This window comes from Python bivittatus, unplaced genomic scaffold (genome assembly GCF_059951505.1).
Source record: "Python bivittatus isolate LINGU-HERP-01145 unplaced genomic scaffold, Pbiv_v1 ctg000560_np1212, whole genome shotgun sequence".
Lineage (NCBI taxonomy): Eukaryota > Metazoa > Chordata > Lepidosauria > Squamata > Pythonidae > Python > Python bivittatus.
In genome coordinates this window covers 5072638-5098683 of record NW_028277083.1, presented here as the reverse complement: position 1 = coordinate 5098683, position 26046 = coordinate 5072638, and the positions used below count along the sequence as shown (strand labels likewise).

At 42.7% G+C, this 26046-nt stretch overlaps 1 protein-coding gene across 2 annotated transcripts; it reads left to right on the top strand.

The window, feature by feature from the left end:
• The first annotated feature begins 445 nt into the window (after window positions 1-445).
• Window positions 446-25856, top strand: DNAAF5 (dynein axonemal assembly factor 5). 2 transcript variants are annotated; one of them, XM_088148044.1, is made up of 13 exons: window positions 446-1101; window positions 3156-3340; window positions 4385-4509; window positions 5410-5525; window positions 7283-7515; window positions 10246-10458; window positions 11151-11294; window positions 14576-14744; window positions 15103-15250; window positions 20177-20327; window positions 23012-23159; window positions 23910-24101; window positions 24842-25856. In XM_088148044.1, exons 1-13 carry the CDS (start codon window positions 549-551, stop codon window positions 24985-24987), a joined length of 2523 nt encoding a protein of 840 aa, XP_088004170.1. In that variant the 5' UTR covers window positions 446-548; the 3' UTR covers window positions 24988-25856. The 2 variants fall into 2 exon arrangements, with proteins under 2 accessions (XP_088004170.1, XP_015743229.2); XM_015887743.3 differs by lacking the exon at window positions 446-1101 and adding an exon at window positions 1972-2584.
• The last annotated feature ends 190 nt before the right edge of the window (window positions 25857-26046 follow it).

Here is a 26046-nt window from a genome sequence, read left to right as displayed (position 1 = left end):
GTATCTGTTTATGTTTATATACACCGTAATATTACTAAAGGTTTTTTTAAAATGTTTGTTTTGCAACAGTAGATATGCCAAAGAAGAGTCATCCAAGTAGGCAGTATGCTAAGGATTACAATTTTTAGAAAAAAAATGTCATTCCAACATGCCAAAAAAGCAGGATGGAAGGAGGCACTTTTGCAAACGGCTTCTTGAATCTGGCGGTGCTTCGCCCACTGGATTTGAGCATAGCATGTTGGTTAAACTGTCTGCCTCCCTGTGAGCAACCTTATCAGTGTCTTATTGCAAGGTCAAAATTGAGGAGCAAATTCCGGGGATAGAAATATAGAGTATATACAATTGTCACCTCCCAGAATTCCCAGCCGCGCTGGAGAATTCTGGGAGTTGAAGTTCCCCGTACAGGAAGCCTGCGGGAAAAGCTCGCCTGGACTTCCGGCCCCGCCGTCAAGCGCGGCCGTCAAGCGCGGCGACTGCCGCGAAGCGCCGCGCGGGAGCTCAGCAACGGGCCCCGGCGGCCTCGTCTCCTAGCAACGCGGCCGGACAGCATGGCCGAGCCGGGAGAAGAAGGCCGCGGCGTGTCGGCGGCCGAGCTCAGCCAGGCAGTCTCACGGCACCTGGGCGGCCTGCAGGAGGAGGCGCGGCCGGCGCGGCTGCGGGCGCTGGGCGCGCTGCGGGCCTTGCTGGTGGAGCGGCCGCCGTCGCCGCCCGCGCTGCGGGAGGTCTTCGGGCAGGCGCTGCTGCGGCCGTTGGCGCGCTGCCTGGTGGCCGACCCGGCCGAGCGGTGCCGCGAGCTGGCGCTGGAGCTGCTCCGCCACGGGCTGGGCCAGGGCGCGCACCCGGCCGAGGCGCTGCCCGTGCTGATGCCGGCGCTGGCCCAGCGGCTCGGCCTGCCCCGCGGCGACGGCGAGGCCTGCGAGGAGCTGCGCCTCGGGCTGCTGCAGCTGCTCACCGACCTGCTGCGCCGTTGCGACGGGCGCGCCCTGGCGCCCTACCTGCCCGAGACGGTGCGCGTCCTGCGCGGCGCCCTGCTCGACCCCTTCCCGCCGGCCAAGCGCGAGGGCTGCCAGGCCGCCGCCGCCGCCGCTGCCGCCCTGCCAGGTGCTTCCCGCGTCCGGAGCCCGGCGGGAGCGGTGCTCCCCGGCCCTCGGAGAATGCCCGGGGACCCTGCTGGAGGGGCGGGGATCGGGGAGAGGGACCCCCAACTCCCTGGAAGATGCCGGCCTTCCCTTGGAGATGATGATGATGACGATGATTAGATTTTATCCTGCCTTTTATCTTTTATATGTGTGTGTGTGTGCGCGCGCTCATGTGTCAATTTATATTACACACGCACACACTAAAAAAATTATTTATTTATTAAATTTATATGCCCCCCATCTCCCCCAGAGGGTAACTATAATATTATGTACATATAGGTCAATATGTAGTATATAAATTAGTATATAAAGGTCTATGTATATGTATGTATGTATGTATGTATGATATAGAGAGAACCAGTTTGGTGCAGGGGTTAAGACACCAGGCTAGAAATGGGAGACTGAGTTCTCATCCAGCCTTAGTGAAGCCAGCTGGGTGACCTTGGGCCTGTCACACACTCTCTGATCTCTAGGAAAAAGAAGAATGCTTCTCAAAATCTTGCCAAGAAAACAGTAGGGATTTGTCCTGGCATTGGCCAGGAGTCGAGGCTGCCTTGAAGGCACAAATATTGAGTTGCGTTGGTTGCCCGTTTGCTTCCGGATCCAATTCATGGTGCCGGTTTTAACCTTTAAAGCCCTTCATGGCATGGGACTGGGCTAACTGAGGGACTGCCTCTCCCTGTTATATCAGCTTGCCCCATCAGGTCTCACAGAGAAGGCATGCTGCGGATACCATCAGCTAGGGCAGCGTTGTCCAAACTTGGCCGCTTTAAGATGAGCGGACTTCAACTCCCAGAATTCCCCATGCTGGCTGGGGAATTCTGGGAGTTGACGTCCGCTCATCTTAAAGCGGCCAAGTTTGGACAACACTGAGCTAGGGACTTGCATGCGGTGGGTCCCAGGAGACATGCCTTCTCTGCTGTGGTGCCTCCCTTATGGAATATCCTTCCTTCCGAGATTAGATTAGCGCCATCCCTTTTGCTATTCTGAAAGGCCCTCAAGACCTGGTGAACGGATCGGGTCTGGGACTCCCAGTGAACCGGAGACCTGCTTAGATGGCTCCGTTACTGAGAGGGCCATTTTTATTCTCCTTTCCTCTATGGTTTGCATTTTTGGTTTTTTATTAATATGGTTTTTTATATTTTTTCTGTTGGTTTTCTGTCTTTTTATCTGATTGTTGCATGCCACCCAGAGTCGCTTTGGTGAGATGGGTGGCTATATAAATTTGCTAAATAAATAAATAATATACATATATACATCTATCTATCTATCTATCTTTCAACTCAAGATGGTGAACACACCTAATACTCCTGCCTCCTCCTATTTTCCCCACCACAACAACCCTGTGAGGTGGGTTGGGCTGAGAGAGAGGGACCAGCCCAAAATCACCCAGACAGCTTTGATGCCAAAGGGAGGCCTAGAACTCGCCATCTCCTGGTTTCCAGGTCAGCACCTTCACCACTACACCAAACTGGCTCTCTATATGTAGGTGTTGCAACTCTCCAAAGCACCAGCTGCATGTTTGCTGGAGCTTCCTGAATCCCCCATCTGATTTGGAGGATGGAAAGTGGACCCCCAGCACTCCTGCCAGCATTGAGAAGGGTGACTTGGGTTGGGGAAGACTGTCTTAATCTTCCTCACTAAGGGGAAGGGTGGAAAATCAAGGGCAAGCTATGCTACAGTCTTCTTCAAATTAAGGCCTCCAGATGCGTTCTGTATAATCTTCTAGTGACCAATGGCCATGCTGTTGGAGGAGCATAGCAGTTACAACTCAGTACATCACAAGTGCACCCCATTTGGAGAAGCATTTAGTAGATTTAGAGCAGTTTAAGGTCATCCTTATTTCAAGTCTGTTGTAGCAGCTTAGTTAGAAGCAAGTATGGCTTAGAACAATTTGTAGACCAAACTCTAAAGTAGTTATAACAGCTGTCTTCCCCCTACCCTGGCATTTAGCAGGCTCTTCTTTAGCATTTCCAGTCACAGCTGTTATGTAACTAAAACATTTCCACCTTCCAGATCATTTTCACATGCAGTCTGAAAGCTTGATCAATCCCTTAATGCAAGCAATTTCCCATCAACACTACAAGGTCCGGGTCGCTGTCATTCATGCCACAGGAGCTGTGATACAATTTGGCAATGTGAAATCTCTGGATGATGTGCTTTCTCATCTAGCCCAGCGGTGTTTTGATGACATTCCACAGGTAAGATTTGGGCCATTAATTTTGTAACGAGCCTTAAATTCTTGAATGGCTTTTCTTTGATTACAGAGAGAAGTGTGCTTGGAATCAGTAGTTGGCCACAATGGCATGTCGGTCCGCAAAGATTTGAGCAATCTAGTTCTTCGTTAGAGATAGTGCATGTGATGTTTAGAGCTCTTTCGTTTTCTTTTGGTAAGCCAGCCAAGAAGCATTTGCATTTCCTGAGTAAAGAATCCATAGATTGTAGAGCTGGCAAATATAGTGGTGCACAGCTTCAGATTTCAGATAAGGGCTTCAAAGAGCAAACAAGCCTGCCAGCAACTTTTTAAAGCAGTCATATCAGATGCTACTCCTTGGACACATGTCCCATTCATGTTCCTGCACACTCTAAAACACCTTTTCTGAATTATTTGACCCTCTGCACAGCCCTAACTGATCTGACAATTCTACTCTCAGTACACCCTCTCCTTGTTTAGTGACCACAGTCCATCCCTTAAATCGGAAGCAAAATGGTTGCTGAGCAAACATGTGACACAGAGAGAGAGAGACATGCAGCAAAGATCACTGGTTCCTGCCATCTCATTTAGATAAAGTTCTCTGGTACAGTGTCATGTGCCTGACCTGGGTTTTTTTTCCCTTTTTTGCCTCCTCACAGGGCAGAGAGATTGCTTAAACAAGCTATCTCTTCCTGAGCTGCTTTTCGCACTTGTCTAAAAAGCTATCCACAAGTTAACAAGGTCAGCTGTGACATTAATTAGTTGATTAGAACCCTCCCCCAGCTGCTTGAAACTGACCAGATCTTAATCAGCTTCATACTGAAGGCTTTTGTTGTCAAGTGCACAAAATTTGGTAGTAAATGCCTGCTTTGGTCGGAAAATGATTTTTTAATTATTACTGTCATTAAATGAGGTAGCCACTAAATGAGGAGTGGCTGTACATGTTTTTGTAAAGTCAGTGTCTTTTGCTACAAGATCATTAGTTTGATTTGGCTGAAATTGCAAGTTGAATACATGATACAGGTTTCTCCCCCCTTGTCTTTTTGTTCAGGTCAGAGAGGCTGTTATTAGTGTTGTTGGGGAATGGCTGTTGCACCTGCGGGATCGCTATTCGTATTTTCATAAGTTAATCCCTCTCTTACTCAGTGGCCTGACTGATGAAATGCATGAGAATAAGTAAGTCAAATTCAGACTGCATAGTTTGCACTAGCAGGGATGTCCACGGGGATGGTCAGGGATGTCCAAGTGTTGAGTGCAACTGGGCAGTTGAAGTCCCACCCCTTTTCTACACGTATCACATTGCAAGCATGTAAAAAGGGGTGAGACTTTGATTGCTCTGTTGCATCTGCCATTTTGATATCATTGACCACCTCTGCAAACACACCCGTACACCAGCGTTTTTTATGAAGGTCTTGGACAGCAACTCCCAGAATTCTTAGCATGACCAGATTGGCTGATATGTATATGAAATTAAACTCATATGCAGACGTTAGAGCTCTTACATTGAGCAAAGAGCTGGGCACACCTGGCATTAAATGTCATTAAATGCCTAGTCTAACAAACATTGACAAAGAGGAAACATTTCCACATGGAAACTTCTATACCATCAGAAAACCTGTGTGGTTGTGAAGAAGCATTCTTGTATAACCAAAGGCTTCCGATTTGCAGACATGTAGAGGGGAGGGAGGGCAGGTGTTGCAGACCATTGCTGGGGAAATATATATTGGAGAATTACATGACCCCATTCCACATTCAAGTGAACTGGTCAACTCAGCTGAATGGATGAACTCTTGTTTTCTTCTGATAAATGTGGTATTTGAATTGACAGCAGCCAATATGAAAATCCATGTCTGCTGATTAATCCATTTGGGTTTATTCAGATATTCAAACTATTACTTGATATGCTTCACATGTCATAATGTTTAGGAATCGAGCTTTAGTTAGACATTACCTCCAAGGAGTGGGTTTTTTTTTAAAAAAAATGTTGCAGATCCAATTTCATAAGCAACCTCTTTTTAAATATGTGTATTTTGCATAGAATTGACAATATTTGTGATTATTTTGCTTTATGTTTAGGGAGCTGGCTTTAACTTACTGGAAGAAAGTTGGGTTGCAGTGGGAAAAAGAAAATGAAGAAGATATTAAGGATAAACTTGATTTTTATGCTGTGCCTTCTTATTATCCTCCAGAATGTGAGTATAGTGTACAGTGCTCACAGTGCAAATTGATTTTTTTTTTTTTTTTTTTGCAAGCTATTTCTCCAAGGTTTTGATGTGTGACTTTTTAGGATAAGGTATGTAACTGGAGAAAGACAAAGTCCTCTAAGGGAGGATGGAGGCATTAGGATTCCATTTCACATAATTTCTCATGCAGCCAGAGGATGCACAGAATTGGATGTGAGAGTGTGTTTGTGTTCACTTATTGTCTAGTTTATGGCTTTGAAGTTGCATGGGGAAGTTCAGAAGTGAAGCTCAAAGTCAGATGCTTTACCCATATTAAGAATACCCATTCATCTTCCATTTTACTTGTTTTAGTGCCAGTGCAAAAAAAAAAAAAAAATTCACTGGAGTGCACAGAAAGTCAAACTTAACTTGCCTATTGATGTCATTTGAGCTAATTTTTCTGACCTTCAGTTCCAGTTTGATTTTCCAACATCTGCCTATAAACAACATATTTTAATATCTGCTGCTTGTTTAATGGTTTGGGAAGAGTGAACTCCTTTACCTCTAAAAGGCACACCTGTCAGTTTCCTTCCCCGTCCCCTGCTTCTCCACTAAGGATTCTCTTTCACCCCAGTCCTTCTAGCTTCAAGCTAATGAACCTGACACTTCTGCCTTTTTGTTCTTTGATCTCTGTTTGACAGAGATTGCAGGTCAGGGGAGAAGGAAAGAAAGAACTCAGAGCCATCCTAACAAAAGACTGACTTTCTATGGAAAAGGGGGAGGGAAAAATCATTGCCTTAGGCTGTGGGTGCAGACATGTTAAGGAAAGGTGGAGAGAGAGAAGCTTTTGACAGCAGGGAGATATGCAATGAAATAGCTGCATTTGTGCATTAGAAATGAAGGGAACTGTTGAAAAGGGCCAGTCAAAATCATTTGAAAAAAACAGCGCCTCTGGTCAAATAAGACGCCATTCTCCGTCTTCACCTTCTCAGCAAGATTTCTGTCTTTGACCTCTTTGTTGTTGGCTGTCAATTTCTGTAATCCGAATGCTTTCTTCCATGACAAAAAGAAATCATAGCTCAGAGTGCCTTTGAAGAGTCTTTCCTTTAAGTAGGTGCTTCACAAACACTCCTGCGTTTTTGTATCCTGTTTTACCTTTTGCTTCATTAAAAAAAAAAAAAAGTATAGCCACACAAGCAGAGAGCCATGGGCAAGACGGTCAGATGCTCCAAGGCTTTTTTTCTTAGATCATCTTCTTTCTTCAGGCAACATCATTTTACCAAAAACACTACTAGTATTAAAACTTCATTTATTTTCACTTCCAAAATGTGCATCTTTCATGTAATGAAACATGTGTATCTATAAGAGAGAGAGAGAGAAAGAGAATCTCCATAGTGGTGTAGAGTAGTAGGAACAAATGAAAATGTTTGATGAAATATCAGTGAAACAGAACAATAAAAACAATTAAAAAGAAAGCAAAAACTTCAGATATAGTAATTGATGAAACTCCTTGTGTAACAGTTTTCAACTGATTAAATTAGTATATTTCATCCTTGGGCCTGTAAAAACTGATTTTTTGTTAACTGGTTTTAAACTGGTATCTACATTTTAGGGTGAACTGTGGGGGCAGGAATTCATTGGCATGTAATATCCCCAATCTTTTGTACTGGTTACCCAGTTACCTCCCTCCTGTTCAGATGTAAAATCAAGAACATTAGAAGAGCTTGACATATTTTTACATGCCATCATCTCACCCTGAATTCTCTCATCTTTTCTTTTTCACTTAGTAACTCGTCCAGAACTGGGATGTCGAGAGCTGGTAACCAGAAACATCTTCAAAATACTTCCAGGCCTCTGCCATGATATAACTGACTGGGTCAAAGGAACCAGAATAAAGGCTTCTCAGCTCCTGTTTATATTGTTACAGCATGCAGAGGACCACATCACACAGCACATGGAACTCCTCCTGCGGACATTGTACCGTGTGTGTTCCGATGAGGAAAGTAGCGTGGTTAGCAATGTAAGTTTGCCCCTTTCAAATCTGCTGTGCTAGGGAAAGGATGTTCTGCTACCCTAAAGCTGATAGAGATTTGACTTAGCAAGTATATATAACAAACAAATGGTGACATTTGGCATGCCCTATGACTTGTTTAAATAACTAAATAGTTCTTCGGTGAAAGAGAATGCAGTAAACCATATTTAGAGTAGTTTAAAGGTTACATTTAAATAAATGCAAAGGATTTTAAGACATGACAATCCAATGACATGCACTTCCTTATGTTATTTAGATTTTAAGTGGAAAACTAGTAGTACTGAAATATTGTATGCCTAAATTTTCCATGCCCAAATAAAATGCATAAATATGTTCACTGGAGAGACAAACATCCCTGAGGAAGAGAAATTGTTTTTTATTTGCCTGGTTGTTAGATCTATATCCCACCCCATCCCTTTCCTTCAGGAACTGGGGCGGGGGGCATGCAAAACCCACGCTTCTCCCATTTTTCATACAGTTACCTGGGAGGAGAGGCTGGGCTGAAAGAGAGTTGCTGGCCAAAGTCACCTGCCAAGTTTCCATGCCGCTGGGCAGGCTGAAGCTAGATTTCCCCAGTACCAGCCCAACATAATATTTAACACTGATTATGGTGCCCATCATGATGTGATTATTAATTTTATCATATATTATGCACAGAAGCAGGAACAAAAAGGTGTGGAACCAACTTTTTTCTTGAGTTTTTTCCCTTTCAGAGAATTTTCCATCCCGCATTATCAGTATGACTGATAGTAAAACCTCCTGGATCCAAATTCCACATGCCCCCTTTTCCCCACCTGCTTTTAGAATGCATGGGGGCTGATCCACAGTGGGGTTAATTTTTTTAATCATCCTTGCTGGGTCAAAGCATATGAGAAACTTCATACGGGCACTGTTAAGCAAAGTGTATTTCTGTTTGATTATTGTACCGATCCGTGATGAGATTGTACAAATTGTGCTTCACCTGTGGTGCTGGCCAAGGTAGAGCATTAAGAGCCTCTTAAAAATCATAAGCAGGAGATTAAAGTGTAAATGCCTTTGGGGGATAAATTCCATTTGCAAGTTATGTGTAGTTCACAACCTTTCTAGTTAATTTCACCATATTATCTCTTTCTCCTTCTCTGCCTATAATCCTCCCACAGTATTAAGGCATGTGTATTCCTGGCGATAGCTCTGATGAAGATTCAGAACCAGGAAGTTTACATGCTCCCAGCCTGCTGGTTTCCTTGCCTATGTAGAAGAAACATGGGTTCCTTTTCTTATTTGCCACAAAATACATATTCGTATTTTAAAATGAAACCTCAATTTTAATAACGGTATATTTTTGTTTCACAATATTTATTGGTAGTAAGAGGGGGATTGCTCTAGGGCAGTGTTGTCCAAACTTGGCCACTTTAAGATGGGTGGACTTCAACTCCCAGAATTCCCCAGCCAGCCATGCTGGCTGGGGAATTCTGGGAGTTGAAGTCCACCCATCTTAAAGTGGCCAAGTTTGGACAACACTGCTCTAGGGAGAAAAGAGCAAAACCCAAAGAAAGAGAGGACCCATTTTTCCATTTCCTAACATGGTAAATGGTGATAATGGTTGATATGGTTGATATGATATGGTGATAATGGTTCAATGATACTGAATAAATTGTATTCAGTAAGAATACAATTCTTACTGAATTGTAAACGGTTAAGTGGACTGTCAGGGAATCTAGCAGCCATTCACTTCTGGAAAAAAGATGAATGTGGATTTTCATGATCCATATGGGATTTCAGAAAAGGCTGTCAATGATTAGTCCTTAGGACAGGCTCATAGCTTTCTGGAGACATTGTATCTGTCAGCAGAAACGATGTGAGACTAACAATCGCAGAATTATGTCACTGGAGGCCATTCTTGGAGGCATCTGTTGACCGTTATAGGTAAGAAGAGGCCAAAGTTTTAAGCTTGAGTTCTATATTCTGTTTATTCGACTCCTAAGCATCTCCAGGTAGGAACTAGCAAAAAAAAATTCCTCTCTGAATCCTTGGAGAACTCTTCAGGTCAGTGGGGACAATGCTGAGATTCACTCCCTATAAGACAACTTCCCCTATTCCTGTCACATAACAATTGGCTTAACTGTGAGCTGTGGTCAGGATTATTGATCCTATCAAACCAGGATCCAAGACGCAGGTGCCTAAGATGCACGTTCTTTGAGACCCTTGTTAACAGCCAGAAGAAAGAGACCTCTTCCCTGTTGTTCAATCTTCGGCTGCTCCACCATTTCTCTTCCTCTTTGAAAGAGAAGGAAATAAGGCACATTTCTCCAAGCAAAATTTAGAGCCCATAAACAATCATCTTAAGGGAGAATCTTTTCTTTGTTTCTTCAAAGCTGGCAGAGGAACAGCTGTGTGAAAGGGATACCGTAAATCCTGTGAGGGCCTCTGCCTGACAGGGACAGAGAAGTTCCATTAATACTTGGGGAAGTTTGAGAAGTTGTGCTGAAAGAAGCTCATTTTGAGCTTTCTTGGTACACCTGAATGAAACCGTCTCCTCGTGCATGGAATTGTGAATGAGGGAAGGAGCAGAAGGCCCTGCAAGGCAATTTCTGAAGCATGAGAAAACAGAAAACAGTTGTCATCCTCCATTCTTTTTTTAAAAAAGAGCACCAGAGTTCATTTGGTCTTTAGCATCTTATAACATGGTCAGCTTTTGTATATGCATGGGTTCCTCTTTTTTTTCTTTTTTTTTAACAGTGTGTGAAAGCAGCAAAACTGATTGGAGCCTTTGTCAGCCCAGCAGTCTCTCTGAAATTAATCCTGTCTGATCTCGAAAGAGCACCGATGGCGTCTTACCTTATGATCCTGGCGGCAGTTATCCAAGGCTCTTCCCGGAAAGTTTTGCAACCTCACTTGGTGCCCCTTGGTAACGCGCTCTGCAGCCCTGAAGTCAGTCAACGGACTGAAGAGGTGAGGAGAACCCCCAATAACCTGCAACTAAACATGCACCAGCATCTTTTCAGTCCATGGACATCTCCTCCAAGTTAGCGCCTTTGGCTTCAGATCCACACACAGTCCAAGTGAATCGTGTTGAGATCCAGAGGACCTTTTCCCCCTTTGGGGAATTCTGCACGACGAATGCCCAGCCAGTTTGGGGGCAGCATTTCTGACACTGAGTTTGACCTGTATACTCCCATTGGGATCAACTATTTCAATACTTAGTAGCACAGTCAGAGGTCAGCCACTTTTCAAGGTGTGGGAACCATCATCTTGTGATGCCTGTATTTTATGAGATCTCCAGATCTTGGGAGATGTTACAATGTCATCCCCAAACCTTACGTGAGAACACTAACATCTCATAAGGTTTAGGGGATCTTGTGGGATTTGGTCCATTAAGAAAAAGAATTAAATTTTTTGTAATGCTTGTGTCCAGGGGAGCTCTTTGTAGGTGTGACAGGTGCTTTGACATCTGCAGGTACGTTGTTGGTATGTTCCTTTGGAGATGGGGGAAGAAGAGGCAAGTGAGTTTTCATGGCCAAGTATGTTCATGGGAAACAGCCCACACCAGATTGCTTGACTAAACCAGAGCAAAGCGAAGTGAAAGTAATTCCAAGGTCTTCTGGGAAGGGTGGAAAAATCACTTCTTTTTGGTGTTTTGGCAGGTCTCTTATTTAGAGCAGCTGCTTTGCTGTGTGGAAGCTCTCATTGAGCTGTGCCAGGAAGACTGCAAAGAAATAAGCCTCCAACTCACCAAGGTTTTGGTGACCATCATGGCAATACCAAGTGCTGGACGTTTACATGTAAAGGTAACAACCCTGACTACCTGCTGTTCGGCTCTTTTGTCGCATTAAGCAGAATGTGATTCGACACCTGGAACAAGCTGGGATGTTAATCGACACTTTTTCACAATTCCAGAATTGACTAACAGAGGCTATTTAAAAAAAAACCTCATAGATGCACAAAGTACAGGGTTGGTTAACCTCAGTCCACCTCCTATACCTGCCCGTATAAAGTGTTTCCTATAAACCATAAATCTTCTAATAAGTCAGATCAGTGATCCAGTGATCTTGCCTAGCGGACAGTGGCTAATAACACTGTTATTACAACATGTCCTTGGCAGGATCTGGCTCTCTGACATTTTTGCAACAGGGATGCTATGCATGGAATTAATTTTTTTTTTCTTCATGCAAAGCATACATTTTATCCCTGAGCTTTGGCATTCCTGTAAGCTGTCAGATAAAAAGCTGAACATCAAGAACGGAGTCGTTATCAGTACTAATTACGCCCTGGGATCACGTCTTACGGCAGGATTTCAAAAGTTACCCCCAAAACTGACCCAGAGGAGGGGTGGTCATAGCACAAACCAAAGCAGCATCTCAAAGTAAGAGCTAGTCCCTGAGTATTTTGTCCACCAAAACAATGTAGGTGTATCACGCTTACAAAATCATAAGCAAATCAGCTGCAGTTTTAGTGGTATTTTGATCCCACTTATGGCCTTTCAAGGTCTTATTCCTTTCCAGACTAAGTCTTTGGATGTGGTACAGCAGTATTTTCTTCAGTAGCTGCCCTTTTCACCTCCACCCCTGTGCTAAGCTTTAAAATGTTTTAGGCATCCTTTAAAATCAGAGGCCACCGCCTGAGATCCTTCTGATAATGGCTCTCCCCCTTTTTTTTTTATGACTTATCATGCAACTGTAAATCACTTTCTTCTCCAGTCAAATTCCAAATAAATCAGGCTGCCATCTTTTCATACATCTCTTTGGTGGCCTACGCAAACTTTGTTGCCAGACTCACCCCTTCGTTTAATGGCTATTTGGCTTCCTGTTCAGTTGCTTCTAGGCACGATAAACTACGCTGACATTTACAGCCCTTTGCCACTGACAGGCAATTTCCCCCCCAAAGTAATAATTTTAAAACTTAAGTTTAAAACTGTAAATTGAATGCAGGTTAGTGTTATAGTATTTTATGCACAAAAAGCTCAGAAGAATACTTTGATTTGTGGAATCAGGATGCCTAGACTTGCCCAAGAACAAGAGAATCTAAGCATTCAGTCTTGGGATACTGATTTTTAAAAAAAATAAATAAATTCCTGGATAGATATGTTTTAAAGAAAAGGAAGCCAATTAGGCAAGTCCTAAATTGCTAACAGCATTCAAATAGACATTCACCTGAAAGAACAGAAAGATTCATTTGTTTGGTGCAGAGGACCGATACATTTATTAGTACCACGAGCAGCTCCTATTTTCTTTTCCTTCATTACCTTGCATTTTGTTTGCCATCATTATGTTGTCTTTGGGGGGTTAATGGTATGTTTTTCTTAGTGCTGGAAAGTTGGGGGGGGTGCTTTGAATTATACGTTTTTGTTCGTTCATTCAATTTATATAGCCGCCCATCTCAGACCAGTGACTCTGAGTGGCTAACAACAATTAAAACAATCAACATTAAAAACAGTACAAACATTAAATATAATACAAATGCAGACAAGAGGTCTTTAAAAACTGTCGGTATCAGCACAACCATGAAACGGGGCCCTTCACACGCTCAGGCCCCCAGGCCTGGGCCTAAAGCCAGGTCTTCAAGGCCTTCCGAAAAGGCAAAAGCATTGGGGCCATCCTAATCTCAGGAGAGAGGATGTTCCAGAGGGCAGGCGCCACAGCAGAAAAGGCACATCTCCTGGTCCCCGCCAGCCGACATTCCTTGGCTGATGGGACCCGGAGCATGCCCAACCTCCCGGATTGGATTGGACGGGTAGAAACAACTAGGCAAAGATGGTCCCTAAAGTAGCCCGGTCCCAGGCCATGAAGGGCTTTATAAGTGACGACCGGCACCTTGAATTGCACCCGGAAACACACCGGCAACCAGTGCAGCTCCCAAAGCAGTGGTGTTACATGTGCCGAATAGCCAACACTATTTACAACCCGGGCAGCTGCATTCTGTACCAGCTGAAGCTTCTGAATGTTCTTCAAGGGTAGCCCCATGTAGAGCACACTGCAGTAGTCCAATATTTTTCCAATATTTTTAACAAGAATAGTTTTCTTGTTAAGCCTCTTCAGAGAGAAAGAGGAGTGTGTTTTAATCCGTCAAATGTAAGTTTCTAGTTCAAATCATTTAAAGAAATGTATAATATTCTATAAGATTAGATGCTAGTAACCCAGCAGTGCGTTAACAGTCTAGAGCAGTGTTTCTCAACCTTGGCAACTTTAAGACGTGTGGACTTCAACTCCCAGAATTCCCCAGCCAGCTTATTGTCCCAACACAAAACTGCACAACAGAGAGGATGGACAGTGTGGTTTTGCCCAGGCAGATCCAGAAATTATTACTAAGAGCAGCAGGAGGAGAAAGGCAATAGAAAGGCAATTCGGTTGTGATCAAGAGGCTCATATGGAATGACAGTTGGGCAGCACAGATAGTGAGACTACATAGTCATTCCACAGGCCACTGGATTTTACCAGGGAGCCATATTGGGAGAAGATGCAGTATCAGCCCATCAGGGAGGTGCAGAAAATAAAGAAGACTCGATTGCATGACCCAGGCTCTGTGCCTCTAAAGCTGAGGAATTGGTCGTTAGCAAAAATGGCCACTGAAAAAGCCCCTCAGAAGGGGCTGAAACATTTTTTTAAGTCCAGAGCAACGAGAGAGGAGGTCCAGCATAATCAGATTTGCAAGATTCTGTTATTCTAGCCAATCTCGATAAACGTAATTTTAGCCTTCCTGTAGAGTTGATTTCCTGTTCTGGTCTACCTGATTGGGGCTGACAAATCTATATGTATGTGGACAGTGCTTTGGATCTGAAGGGGGAAGAGGTGCTTCAGAGTGCAGGTGGATGTGCAAGTTGCGCCTATGGCCAAATCCATTATGCAAATATGTGCTTTCCCAGGATTGCAGCGCAGCAGCCATAGAAGCCCAGGAAAAGATGCGGCTGCTTTAAGGAACTACCAGCAGATGCTACAAGAGCACCTGGCATGCTCCAAAAGCCTTTTCCCTTTCACATCCAAAGCACTGCACAGCCCCAATGTCTGTGTCGATCCATCTATCCATCTATTCAATTCGTTCTTCAATTCTTCCTGTCTCTACCCCCATCCAACAGTTAGAGGATGCAATGAATGCGTTGGCTGAGGTGCAGCACATACAGCGTGTTACTGGCTTGTACAAGCAGCACATGTCTCAACTAATGGAATGGGTGTCCTTAACTCATGATCACTGGAGCTGCTACTCACCAGAACTACTGCAACTGGATGTAATTGCCACTCACTCAGGTAAGATTGGAACCAGGCAGAGGATGAACTTCTCTGCTCTGGAATCCACTGAACAAGTGATGTGAAGGCAGGTTTGAAGGACCTGGCTTGTTCTGAAGCCATTTGCTAAAATGTTCGATTCCAGATGAAATGGGAAAACATAGTAGTCCCAGTAGGGCTGCACATCCAGAGGTTTGTTCATCATTCAGCTTATTAAACTGAGATATGATTGCCAAAATGGACTCCACCTCTATCTTGCCTCTTTCCCTCTTCAAGTTTTTTGTTCCAAGTCTAAATAAATAAATACTGTAGAGGTTTGCTTCTTTCAGATGCTAATTTCAGCTGGTAAGAAAGCCACTGATTCCACTTATCTTCCTAGGCCCTGTGATTGCCGACGTTCTTAAGGATTTTGTTTTCATTCTTAAAACGTGCCTTCAGACTTCCAGGGACCCTCGGATGCGCCTGAAGCTATTTTCTATTTTATCCCAGTTGCTTCAGAAACCAAACGAGACGGTCAATTCAAAAGGGTAAGTCTGATTTCATGTCCTTTAGATATTCTACCCCATTGGACTTTGCATCTGAGGTCTAAAAACCAGAGGTAGTTTGGTTGTCTCACAATTATAACAGTCGTCTAGTAGACAGGATAAAGACCCAGTTGAAGGAGGCTAATAAAGCACCCTAATAGAAACATGAAAATTATACCAAAAGAACGGGTTGGCTTAATGAGAGTACAGAAGTAGAAATATCCAGAGCCACAGGCCAAAGCTTGTCAACAGACCTCTGCTTATGTTGATTTTACCACCCAACTTGTGTTTATGGTTTTAGAACTCTGTCTGCGATTATGCAAGCCTAGAAGCTTTTTATGTAGAAAAGGGGCTCTTAAAATTTTCAGCTTTCAGAAGGGGGATTTTCTCTTCAGAAACATTTCCTCTAGAGTTTGGCTTAAATCAAAGAAAGCAGAGGTGCTCTCAATCTGCTTTGGCTGAAGAGCTCTGCCCCTTGTTTGAAACTCCTCACCGCACAAGGCACCCACATGTTGCTATCTTATGCCATAAGGAGACGCAATTTCTTTCTGGCAACAAATTCAGTTGTGTACTGGATGTGGGATGAGGCATTGGTGGGGGGAGGCAAAGGGAGATAAATCTGAAATAGGCTGGATTTGGCTCTGGGGAAAGACAAAAAATGGGGGAAGCATTTTCAGAAGATACTCTTCTGCTCCCAGCCCTCTGTCAAGATTTGGACATTTAGGTGAATCTCCACGCACTTGGGCTGGAGCCAGAAGCAAATCTCAGAGCCTGTCTAATCTCTTGGCAAGCAGCTGTTCTTGCATTATAACCCTAACCTCTGCAGCCTCAGGTGGTTTGGGAGGCACGGGGGCTGGTGCCTTGATTTCTTTTGGGATTTTGGATTCCAGTTAAGAGAGTAAAGGAGTTGAAGTCCACTCATCTTAAAGTTGCTAAGGTTGAGAAACACTGCCCTGATCAGTTGGAATCACCTTGCTGGCCCTAAGGATGAAAGAGCATAGAACAGATTTCTTCGGACCTAGAAAAATAATTATAAAACAAAAATCCCCATGATATTAACTGGGAAAGTTGAGTCTCAGCTTAAATAGGACCAGTGTAGATTACAAATTTTATTAGGAGGAACAGACCTTCCCTCCCCTCTATTTTCTTGAAATAGAGTTATATCTTATTTGCTTTAAATCAGCATGGCTTCAGAACATTTCCACAAATCAAATGAGCACTGGTTTAGGGCCAGATGGCTACCCTTTTCCTTTAGATACAACAAAACAGTCATTACTTCTTTAAAATGAAGGTTATGACACATGAAAGTTGTGGCAAAGGCTCTTTCTGGGTCTTATTTGGTGTTCCAGTGGAATTTCCAAAATCTGCTGTCTTGTATTTTCGAGCACTACCTTGAAGGTTGTAGCTTTGCTGCTCCTCTCGTTTTGTCCTTCCGTTTATTTTATAAACTCACATGTAAAGAATTCCTCTGTCTTCTGTTTTTGAAACCTAACAGTTTAAAGTTGTGGGTGGGCTGCATCGAAGGCAAGCTGTTTTTGAAGAGAAGGCCATCGTTCATTCCCCCCCCCCCGCTTTCTTGTTGCAAGCTGAGTAACCTTGCTTTATCAATAGTTACTAATACTGGATCCATTCCAGGTCCCTAGCAAAGAGAAGAAAGGTGCCATTTAAATTTCATTTTGAGTAGTAGCCAGATCACCATGTTTGAACTGCATCTTTTTAAACAGGTCTGCATTTTCTTTGAGCCATACAATAGGCCATATTACCTGGCAGCAGTTGGGAGGTACCTGTGTTAAAGGTCCAAGCTAACAGGTTCCAATGCTGCTTGTTAAAACAGCTCCTGAACAGACCTCTCATTTTGTTGGACCATTTGCCAGTGCTGTTCCCATTTTGCTTCAGAAATATTAAAAAGGGCATGCTTTTAAATGTTCTTCACCTTCCTGGAAGACATTCCAAGGCAGGGGAGTAAGGGGCTCTGCTAAAGCCCACCTTTTGTGGTTTTGACACATTTTATTTAAGGGATTAAAATAAGCCCTTACCAAAAATGCGAGCATCCCGTGGGTCATTTAGCCTAGACCACCTTGAAGCCCAACAGGAGTTGGAAATCACTTGAAAGAAGAAACAGCTCCATAATTTTTAACAGCGAATAAAAATAATAATGATGAATGCAATAAAATAGTCCTTTTGAAAAGTTGGTTCAGGCTGATTACATGACAGTCTGTGTGGTGGTTCTTTGAGGAGATGGCAAAGTGCAGTCGCTCTTTGCTCCGTAGCTCTCTGGCTAAAAACTCGCATTGTTATACATTGTTTTGTGTATCTGCATTTTGCATGCCATATAGGAAAAAGAATATGAATATATTGTCGTAGCCTGCTCAAAAAAAAAAAATCCCTTACATCGTATGGGCCGTACACTACCGCTTGTCCTTGGCCAAGCAGCCAATACAAATAGCTGCTTCAGGAAGCTGCCACAACCCAGGTGAATCTTAAATGTATTTAAATTCAAAATCCTAAGTATTCTCAACTAACTAAAAGGATCAGCCATTCATTTGTGGTTGGAATTTTTTTTTTTAAAGAACAAGCTTTAGTTAAGGGCAAATACATGTTAGATAATGCAGATTAGGAGAGGGACGTCAAAATGCAGATCAGCATCATGGTTAATGAACAGGAACAAGGACCTTATTAGAGAATATAAGGTTCCCTCAGCAGATGGAAACTTTGCCCAAATGAGGGGGAAAGGTATGCAAAAATCATACAAGCATATAATAAGGAGGGCAGGAAGGGACTTTGTGAAATGTACTGCTGATAACATTTAGCCTCCCAAATTAAACAACTTTATGTACATTAGACCTAGAGAGCAAGTAGGGCCATTGGATGTCAGCCCTTCACAATAGGCCAAGTCAGGAAACAGACACCACAATGAATCCTGGAACTACAATACTAAAGAGAATCAAGGCAAGGCAATCTTGAGTTTCTTTCTTGCTCACTCATCCCTTTCCAGGTTAAGCTGGTGTTCAACTCCTTCTTCAAGGCCATCTCTGTATTCCTCTACATTGGACAGCAAGGAAGTTGAATTAATTCTTTGCACCGAATATCCTTGCAATATTTCCAGGGTGCTTGAAAACACATCACTAATTCCAGAAGGTTTCCACCAAGAGTTGTAACATGTCCCAGAAGTCAGCGCTGGAAAGTAATCAGTGTAGAACAGATTTTATAAAAGAATACAGGAAATAAGCCAACTGTTCTAATATCTATCCTCTGCAAAGTCTTCATTTTGTCCATAATGTTTTTCACCAAACATACAGATCAGTGACTTCTGAGAGGCATTCAGTGAGCCATTCCGGGAGCAAAGCACTGGGCCCGGCTGGCCTTGATGCTATGATTTTATTGAGTAAAAGCTGTCAGCCTTTTGGCAGCCGGTTCTTACATGCCACCTGCTGGAGGAAAAAGCATATACAACAGGGGTCCCCAACTTTGTGAGCCAGTGGACACATTTCGTGTACAAGCATGCTGTGGACCCCCTTACAAAAAGGGCACCATCATGGCCAATTGCTTACTTCACATTAATTTCCCGCCAGAGTCCAAAAAAACAGCCAGTCACACCACACTTGGGTAGCAGAAGACAAGCCAAATCATTCCTCCAGGTAATGTCTGATTGGGTTCTTAACCAAATGGCAGGCAAGAAATCAATTCGTAATCGAGATCAAAATCAGTTCAAAATGAACACAGCTTGATCTTTGAAAAGCCGCCTTATTTAACCAAAGGTAGCAGTTTAAAAATGGGGATGCTCAAAGAACTTTAAAGACTTGAGCAAACTTGCATATAAATTATTTACATATATTCCTGTGACTATTTTAGAAATTAGATATTCTGTATATTGAATAAATAATGTGTCTCATACAAACTCCTGTCAAAATAAGGAGATTGATTACATCATCCCCACTGGCTGAGTATTGACTTCAGCGTTTTTTCCTGTGATCAAGGGTGAAATTATCCTGTGGGGATGGAGTGGGGAGAGAGGATCTGAATAGCGACCTTGTGTCCTAGGAAAATAGGGATGTTGTCATCCATGGAGCAAGAAAGAACATCCGGTTTAATTTGGTCAGTTGAACATTGGTATTGTTCAACTTCAAATGCTATATTTATTATCTCCATATTTGGAATTTTCTCTAAACATTCCTTCTGAGACTAAGGGCACAATAAGAACAAGTCTGTCCTCATTTTCTTTGGAACATTTGAAAGAGTCTGCTGCTTCTTGATTCATGTCCCACAGGAAACTCTGCAAGTTTTGTTGGTTCATCAGAAGTGCACTTCACCTGCAGCAAATGCATTTTTGTCTTTTACAGAGAGGCACGTTTGGGTCAGGTGGGGGAGGCCAGTCAGGCTTGCCTTTAAGCGGCACGTGGTGGTCACACTGCCAAATATAGGCAAGCTCAAAACAAAAATTAAATTGATTTACTTCTGTTTGTCTCACGACAGGTTTAGTAAATGCCATTAATGTGATTGCACTCCGTATAATTAATAATCTTGCCTTCCTTTCCCATTCAAAAGTATCGTTTGCTGCAGGCAGCCCTGGGACCTCTCCAGTTAGATACTTCTACGCAGAAACTTCTTCAGGTTAACCTGGGGTGGGTTCAACCTGAGAGTAAGGGGCCTAGGAAGAGGACAGGGAACAGGTCCCTTCCTTCTCCTGCTCTTCATGAAATGTTGCTTACACAAAGTCCACTTATTTCCCCTCGAAAGAAATGTGAAGTAATGAAATATTGTTAACATACCCTGTCATCAATTAGGCTCCCCCCCCCTTGTTCATGCACGGTTCTTCCTGTTCGGGCTATCTTGTTTTCAAGTCTAAAAATGTGCCTTTTCATCCTCCCAGTCATTCCAGCACGTTTGCACAAAGCTTTTTATTTGGCTCCTCTTTGTTTTTGGCTCCAGGCAGTTCTGTAACTACCTTGAGATTGTGATAAAAGACATCCTGTCTCCTAATCTTCAGTGGCAAGCTGGAAGAACAGCAGCTGCCATCCGCACCACGGCTGTAGCTTGCCTCTGGGCTCTGATTTACAGTGAACTCCTTTCTCCAGAAGAGGTAAAGCATCCCCCCGAACACCACATCCTGTCAGTCCCAGTGAAAACCCAGGCAGGAATATTGTCACCCAGAAATGCAGGTTACAGCCCTCTGTGCTTTGGTCTGAAGTGCTCCAGGTAGAATATTCTAGCTGGGAGGGGATGCTGCAGAGCCCCCAGCTTCAGGCTGTGAAGGGAGAGGGGGCCCAGAAGCAGGCTTTTGTGGTTATGGCTCCCTCGGTCTGATCGGCCATTCCCTCCCTGCCTGGTGACTTTGGGCCTTGTCCTACTGTTGTTCCAGAGGAGCATTAAAACCGTGCGCTTCCAAAAGGCCTTCAGTGCAGGGGGCAGCATTTAAAGCAGGTGCCAAGCGGGGGTTGGTGGTCTAGGGCTGAGATGAGGTTTTAGGTTATTGTGACTGCTTTTAATTTGTATTTCTTTGTGCTGGATATAAGCCCCCTGGAATCTACAGTGAACCGGGCAGCATGTGAGCTTATGAAATTAAATTAAAATAGTTGCTATTCTTGCCAAAACAGTGCTTAGAAAGGTGAGGTTAGACTGTGATTCTGCCCGAAAATAAAAGCTGTGCTATAGGTAGGAGTCAGCAGTGAGCCAGCAAGAAAATAATGGTGCCTTAACTCCCCCAGTCTGAAACCCTCCAGATGTGTTGGGCTGAGTGGGGGAGTTTGTTTGAAATGTGAGCATTTTTTTTTAATGCAAGCTTCTAATCTCCTTTTAACTTCAAAGGCAAATGCTGGTTCTATCCAATTGTTCAGCGAGAAGTCAACCTGCTCTCACTTTTCAATGTCTTGGGAAATGAGTCCAAACCATTAGGCTGACTGATACACATCTTGTTCAGTTAAATCCTCTGAAAATTCTAGTATTTTAAAACACACAAAACAGCTGAGAACAATCTTTTAACAACAGAAGTGGACTGCTCGGAGATCCAGATTCAAAGGACAAAATGTGATTGGCAGTAGGCAAACTTCAAGACAGCCTGGTTAAACTTTAAGGTTTTAAAAAGTTATTGGCAAACTCACTCCTTAGGATTCTTTCTGGAGAGTTTCTCCCCTTTAGGCTTTGAAAATGCCCAGCGTATTCTTAATCCAGGACATTGATCTTCAAATCAATCTAAGGCTATGTCCCAGTCTCTGAGCACATGGGGTTTTTCAGAATGGGTACACACCAGCTTCCTATCCACCATCACGGTTCTGAAATCCCAGATAAAAGATCCTGATTGTTTAAGGCAGTGTCAGCAAGCAAAGATCAAACACTTGACAGTGTTCTTTATGGGTTTTTTTTGTTTTTTGTTTGTTTTTTGATTGCCATAAAAGAAGGTTGGACAAGTCCGAAGAGAGACTAGGTTTGCAAATAGCTGCTATTGAAACGGTTTCTCCAATCCTTCATCTCCAGTGGAACGTATGTGCAGGGGCAAAACACTCTGCATTTCTCCTTCATGATTTGGGTGGTCTGTGGTAGAAGAACTTAGTGTTGCTGTTTAGATTTGGATATTGTGGCTGCTTACAGCCAAGACAATAATATTGACTTAACTGTCAGGCTAAATCATTGGAAGATTAGGCACAGAATCCCCACGAGGTGTACACGGGCTTTGGTTTTCCATTAGATGCAAATTTTCTGTTTCTTACTCAGAAGTTGGAATCAATTTTAACACAAAGCAGGAAGGATATAGATGGGTGGGAGGCAAGAGGAAGGAGAAAGGCAGGTATAAATTTGATTGCAAATAAATGTTTGCAAGACAAGACTGAGGTGGGATATTGAACGGAAATTTGGACATGAGCACCATCTTCTGGAGTAATAAAGAAATGCTGACTTGAACAAATGGGTCACCCTTTCCAAATATGTCTAATGGGCAATGGGTAAGAGGCTCATTAAATTAGCTTCCTTCGTTTACAAAAGAGATCTGCTGAAAGGAATACATTCTTGCTTTCAGAAAAAAATGGCGGCTCTTCCGAAAAACAGAAACGTCCTGGACCATAAGGCGTGTGCCTGGGACCCCGAGAGTTGCTTTAGGCACACCAAAGACCTCGGCTGTATTTATTGGAATTTTATTTCTGTCTTTCATTCCGACGACAATATTGCAAACTGTGTTTAAAACTCTCTGCTTCAAAGTCGTCATCTTGCAGCACCCGATTGCTGCAATCTAAGAGACATAATTTGAAGTCCCTCTTGGGGCCGTGCAGTGCTCTTGACCTTGCCTTGTAATTTCACAGTTGAACTTTCTACAGCTATTAAACAAACTAGAAGGAAAAAAAGCGGGGGGGACACCCAATGCAATAAACTTCCAAGTAAAAATCAGGAACAAGTTAGCCAATTTGCACACTCCTCCATTTTGTTTCCTGTTCCCTTAGCAAATCTCTTCCCCTCCCGTGAAAACAAGGAACTTTTTACCGAATAGTGGTTAAAACAAGAACAAGGAACCTATAAACGTATATCCTGCCACACTTTGCCACTCTTGCCCATTCACAAATATATAATAGAAATAAAACCACAGTTAGATGACTGCTGGAAGGACGCTTCTCTTTAAATATCTGCCTGTTAACATTTCCCCCAATTCTAACTTTTAGCTGGATCTGATGAGTTCTCTCTATAATAGATTTGATGTGAGATGATAAGTCGAACACCAAATGCCGATTACTTACCGCAGGTCCTTTTCCTAAATCTGGTGATTTCTTTTCTTGCTTTCAGCTGCGAAATGTTGAAGATGCCCTGATGCCTCAGATCATTGTGACGCTGGAGGAAGACTCCAAAATGACCCGTTTGATGTCTTGCCAAATCGTCAGAACTTTTTTAGACAGCTGCACAAAACAGTCTGAACTCAGCAAAATTTATCCAGGTATCTTACAGGGATAAATGGCAGAGATGGAGGTGGGTTTTTTTTTGCTTTTCCCTAGAATGAGAACCTGACCATTTAGAGCAACTTGCTTGTTTTTCAAACTTGGCAACTTTAAGATGGGTGGACTTCAACTCCCAGAATTCCCCAGCCAGCTGTGAGTGGAAGTCCAGACATCTAAACGTAGCCAAGTTTGAAAAACACAGATTTAGAGCCAGTCCGGTTCCTTGATGAGTTTTTTTCCTTCTGGTTTGCTGAATTGTGGAGGAAGTAACAACAAAATGTAGGAGAGGCTAAATGGAGAGAATGCCTGGGGTTATCAGAGCCAAACGTATCAAGTAATCTACTTCTGTGGCATCCACTGTAGCGTTTGATAACACAGGGATTTTTGATTTAACTTCCTATGTATGAAGGATCATACGAGGAAAAGCAGCTACTACTTCATATATATGCTAGAAATGTAACGTATCAACAGAAAATGATTCTGTTAAAGCTGGGTCAAGAAACCACTTTTCAACCAAGAATTATGGTAGGTGGCATAATCTTTTTCTTTTCTTTTTTTTCTTTTTTTTTTTAAGTTAAGCAGTTTTAGAAAATGAAAGAATTAAAACCCAAGTAAATTAAGGCAAGAAACTTTAAAGATATTTTATTCCTTTGTACTGCTATGGTGGGAAGCAATTTCTTGCCAATAAACTGGGATGGAATTGCCATGTTCATGAAGCCCAGGCAGTTACGCGGCAGTTTCTTTTTCAGAACTCTTGAAGCGTCTGGACGACGTTGCGCATGATGTTCGTTTGGCAGCTGCCAACGCCTTGACCAGTTGGTTCAAATGCGTAAATTACCCTGAGACAAAAGCCCTTCTGAAAACCAACATTGAGGTTCTCTATCAAGAACTGCTAGTTCACCTGGATGATCCTGACCAAAACATCCAGTCTGCTGTTTTAGGTAATCATGCTGTCCAAGAAGCAATTATTTTCCAGGATTTTAAAATAAAATTTAGTTAATCCATTTCTTGCTTTTCATGCCTTTTAAGCGTGTAGTCTTCCCAAGACAGCTTTCAAAATAAAGAGGATACAGCCCCCTCCCACATATTAAAGGAAATGGTGATGCTAATCAAATACAGTGAAGCACCTACTTTCTGGTGCTGCAGTCCAACGTAGCACACAAAAGAGGAGTTTCTTTACTGTGTCAGGATGTTTTGTGAAATATCTGAAACGCTTGTGAGAAATTATTATGTCGCCTTGAGCTGGTATAGGGCTTCCGTTTAACCAAAGCAGAGGAAAAGCATCTGAAAGAGGCAAGGAACATACACATCTGTGTCTTTCTGTATGCTTGGGGGGTGGGTGGGAGATTGGCTTTTTCATACAATGGAAGATGGTTTCCTTGATATCATTTCATTGGTTTAATCTCGTGTAGAAATGTACAAAGGTTAGGAAACCATATTACAGTTTCATCATAACAAGCCTTTCTTAACACGTGTTAGAAGGATGGTCATTTCTATCTATGTTGGTAATCACATCAAACTTCCTAATGGCACACTTCCACAAAATAATTATGACTCACTGGTGTTCTGAAATGGTTTTGGAAGAACTGCGTGCCCTTTCTGTTGGGAATGAACCTGCGTTTTGGAAAAAGAACAGCAAATGAAGGCCATTTTCATAACTCTAGCAACTTCTCTTTTGCAGATACTTTGAAAGAAGGAGGCATTCTCTACCCAGACATTTTGGCAAAGGAAATAGAAGCAGTTGTACACAAACATCGTACTCCAGTCTACTGTGATCAGCTGCTTCTGCACCTTGAATCAACGGGTTGGAGCTATTCTGAGTCATAAATGCCTCAATGGCATTTGCACAATTTGTGCCTTAATTAATTAAGCCTTAATTAATGAAATGTGTACCCCAGAAAAGTGGTACTTCAATAAACAGAGACATTTAAGCTGGGATAGGCTAAAATTCATATCCTCCCCTCTCTCCCACCCCTTACACACACTGCAAAAAAACCTTATATGTACAGTATTTATTGTTGCAGACCCTGAAACTAACACTTTTGCTGTTCAGTTAAAATTACAAGACGGCAATGTGTTAGATCAAGCTAGTGTGCAACTTGAAGGATCCACATCTAACAGAATGAAAGCTCTTTTATTCTATAGACATTTTTAAAATGGAGAGTTTTTTATTAAATTAACTGTAATGAGTCTAGATTGGAACCATTTCCAATATGTGATACTAGATATTCAGCTACAGAAGCAAAAAGCAGGGAACTAGTCTCTTTGCCTTGAAATTCAAGTTACGTATCAAATAATCATCTAGACCAGGGTTCCTCAAGCTCAGCAACCCAGAATTCCCCAGCCAGCCATGCTGGCTGGGGAATTCTGGCAGTTGAAGTCCACCCATCTTAACATTGCTGAGGTTGAGGAACCCTGATCTAGACCCTATCTTGAGCATGTTTTTTTATATTTCCTGGGATTATGATGGAATAAGAGCAGTGTTGTGGTATAAAAACTTAATCTAAGAAAAGGTTTTGATAAGAAGTTTCAAATGGATTAATGAAGTTAGTAGCTTTCCTTCAGTGCCTTTGTAAAATGAGCTCTTGTGTTCATTAGTTGTGCTTTCACTAACTGCCCTGATTTTAATTCATGCTCTTCATTTTATGACATTTTGAACGTTGCTGTTTGGTTTCTTAATACATCTTTATATTTTGTGATGAAATATTGTGTCTGTATAAAATATGTCTCAGGGATGGAGGGAAGAGATTTTGGCTTCTGCCATGTCAGTAACAACTGCATTTCAAACCAAGCATTCAGAACCCAGTGAAGATAGCAGCATTTTAAATGCAAGAGATTTCTAAACATTTAAATGTCAGTAAATTCTTCTGTATCAAGATGAGGCCA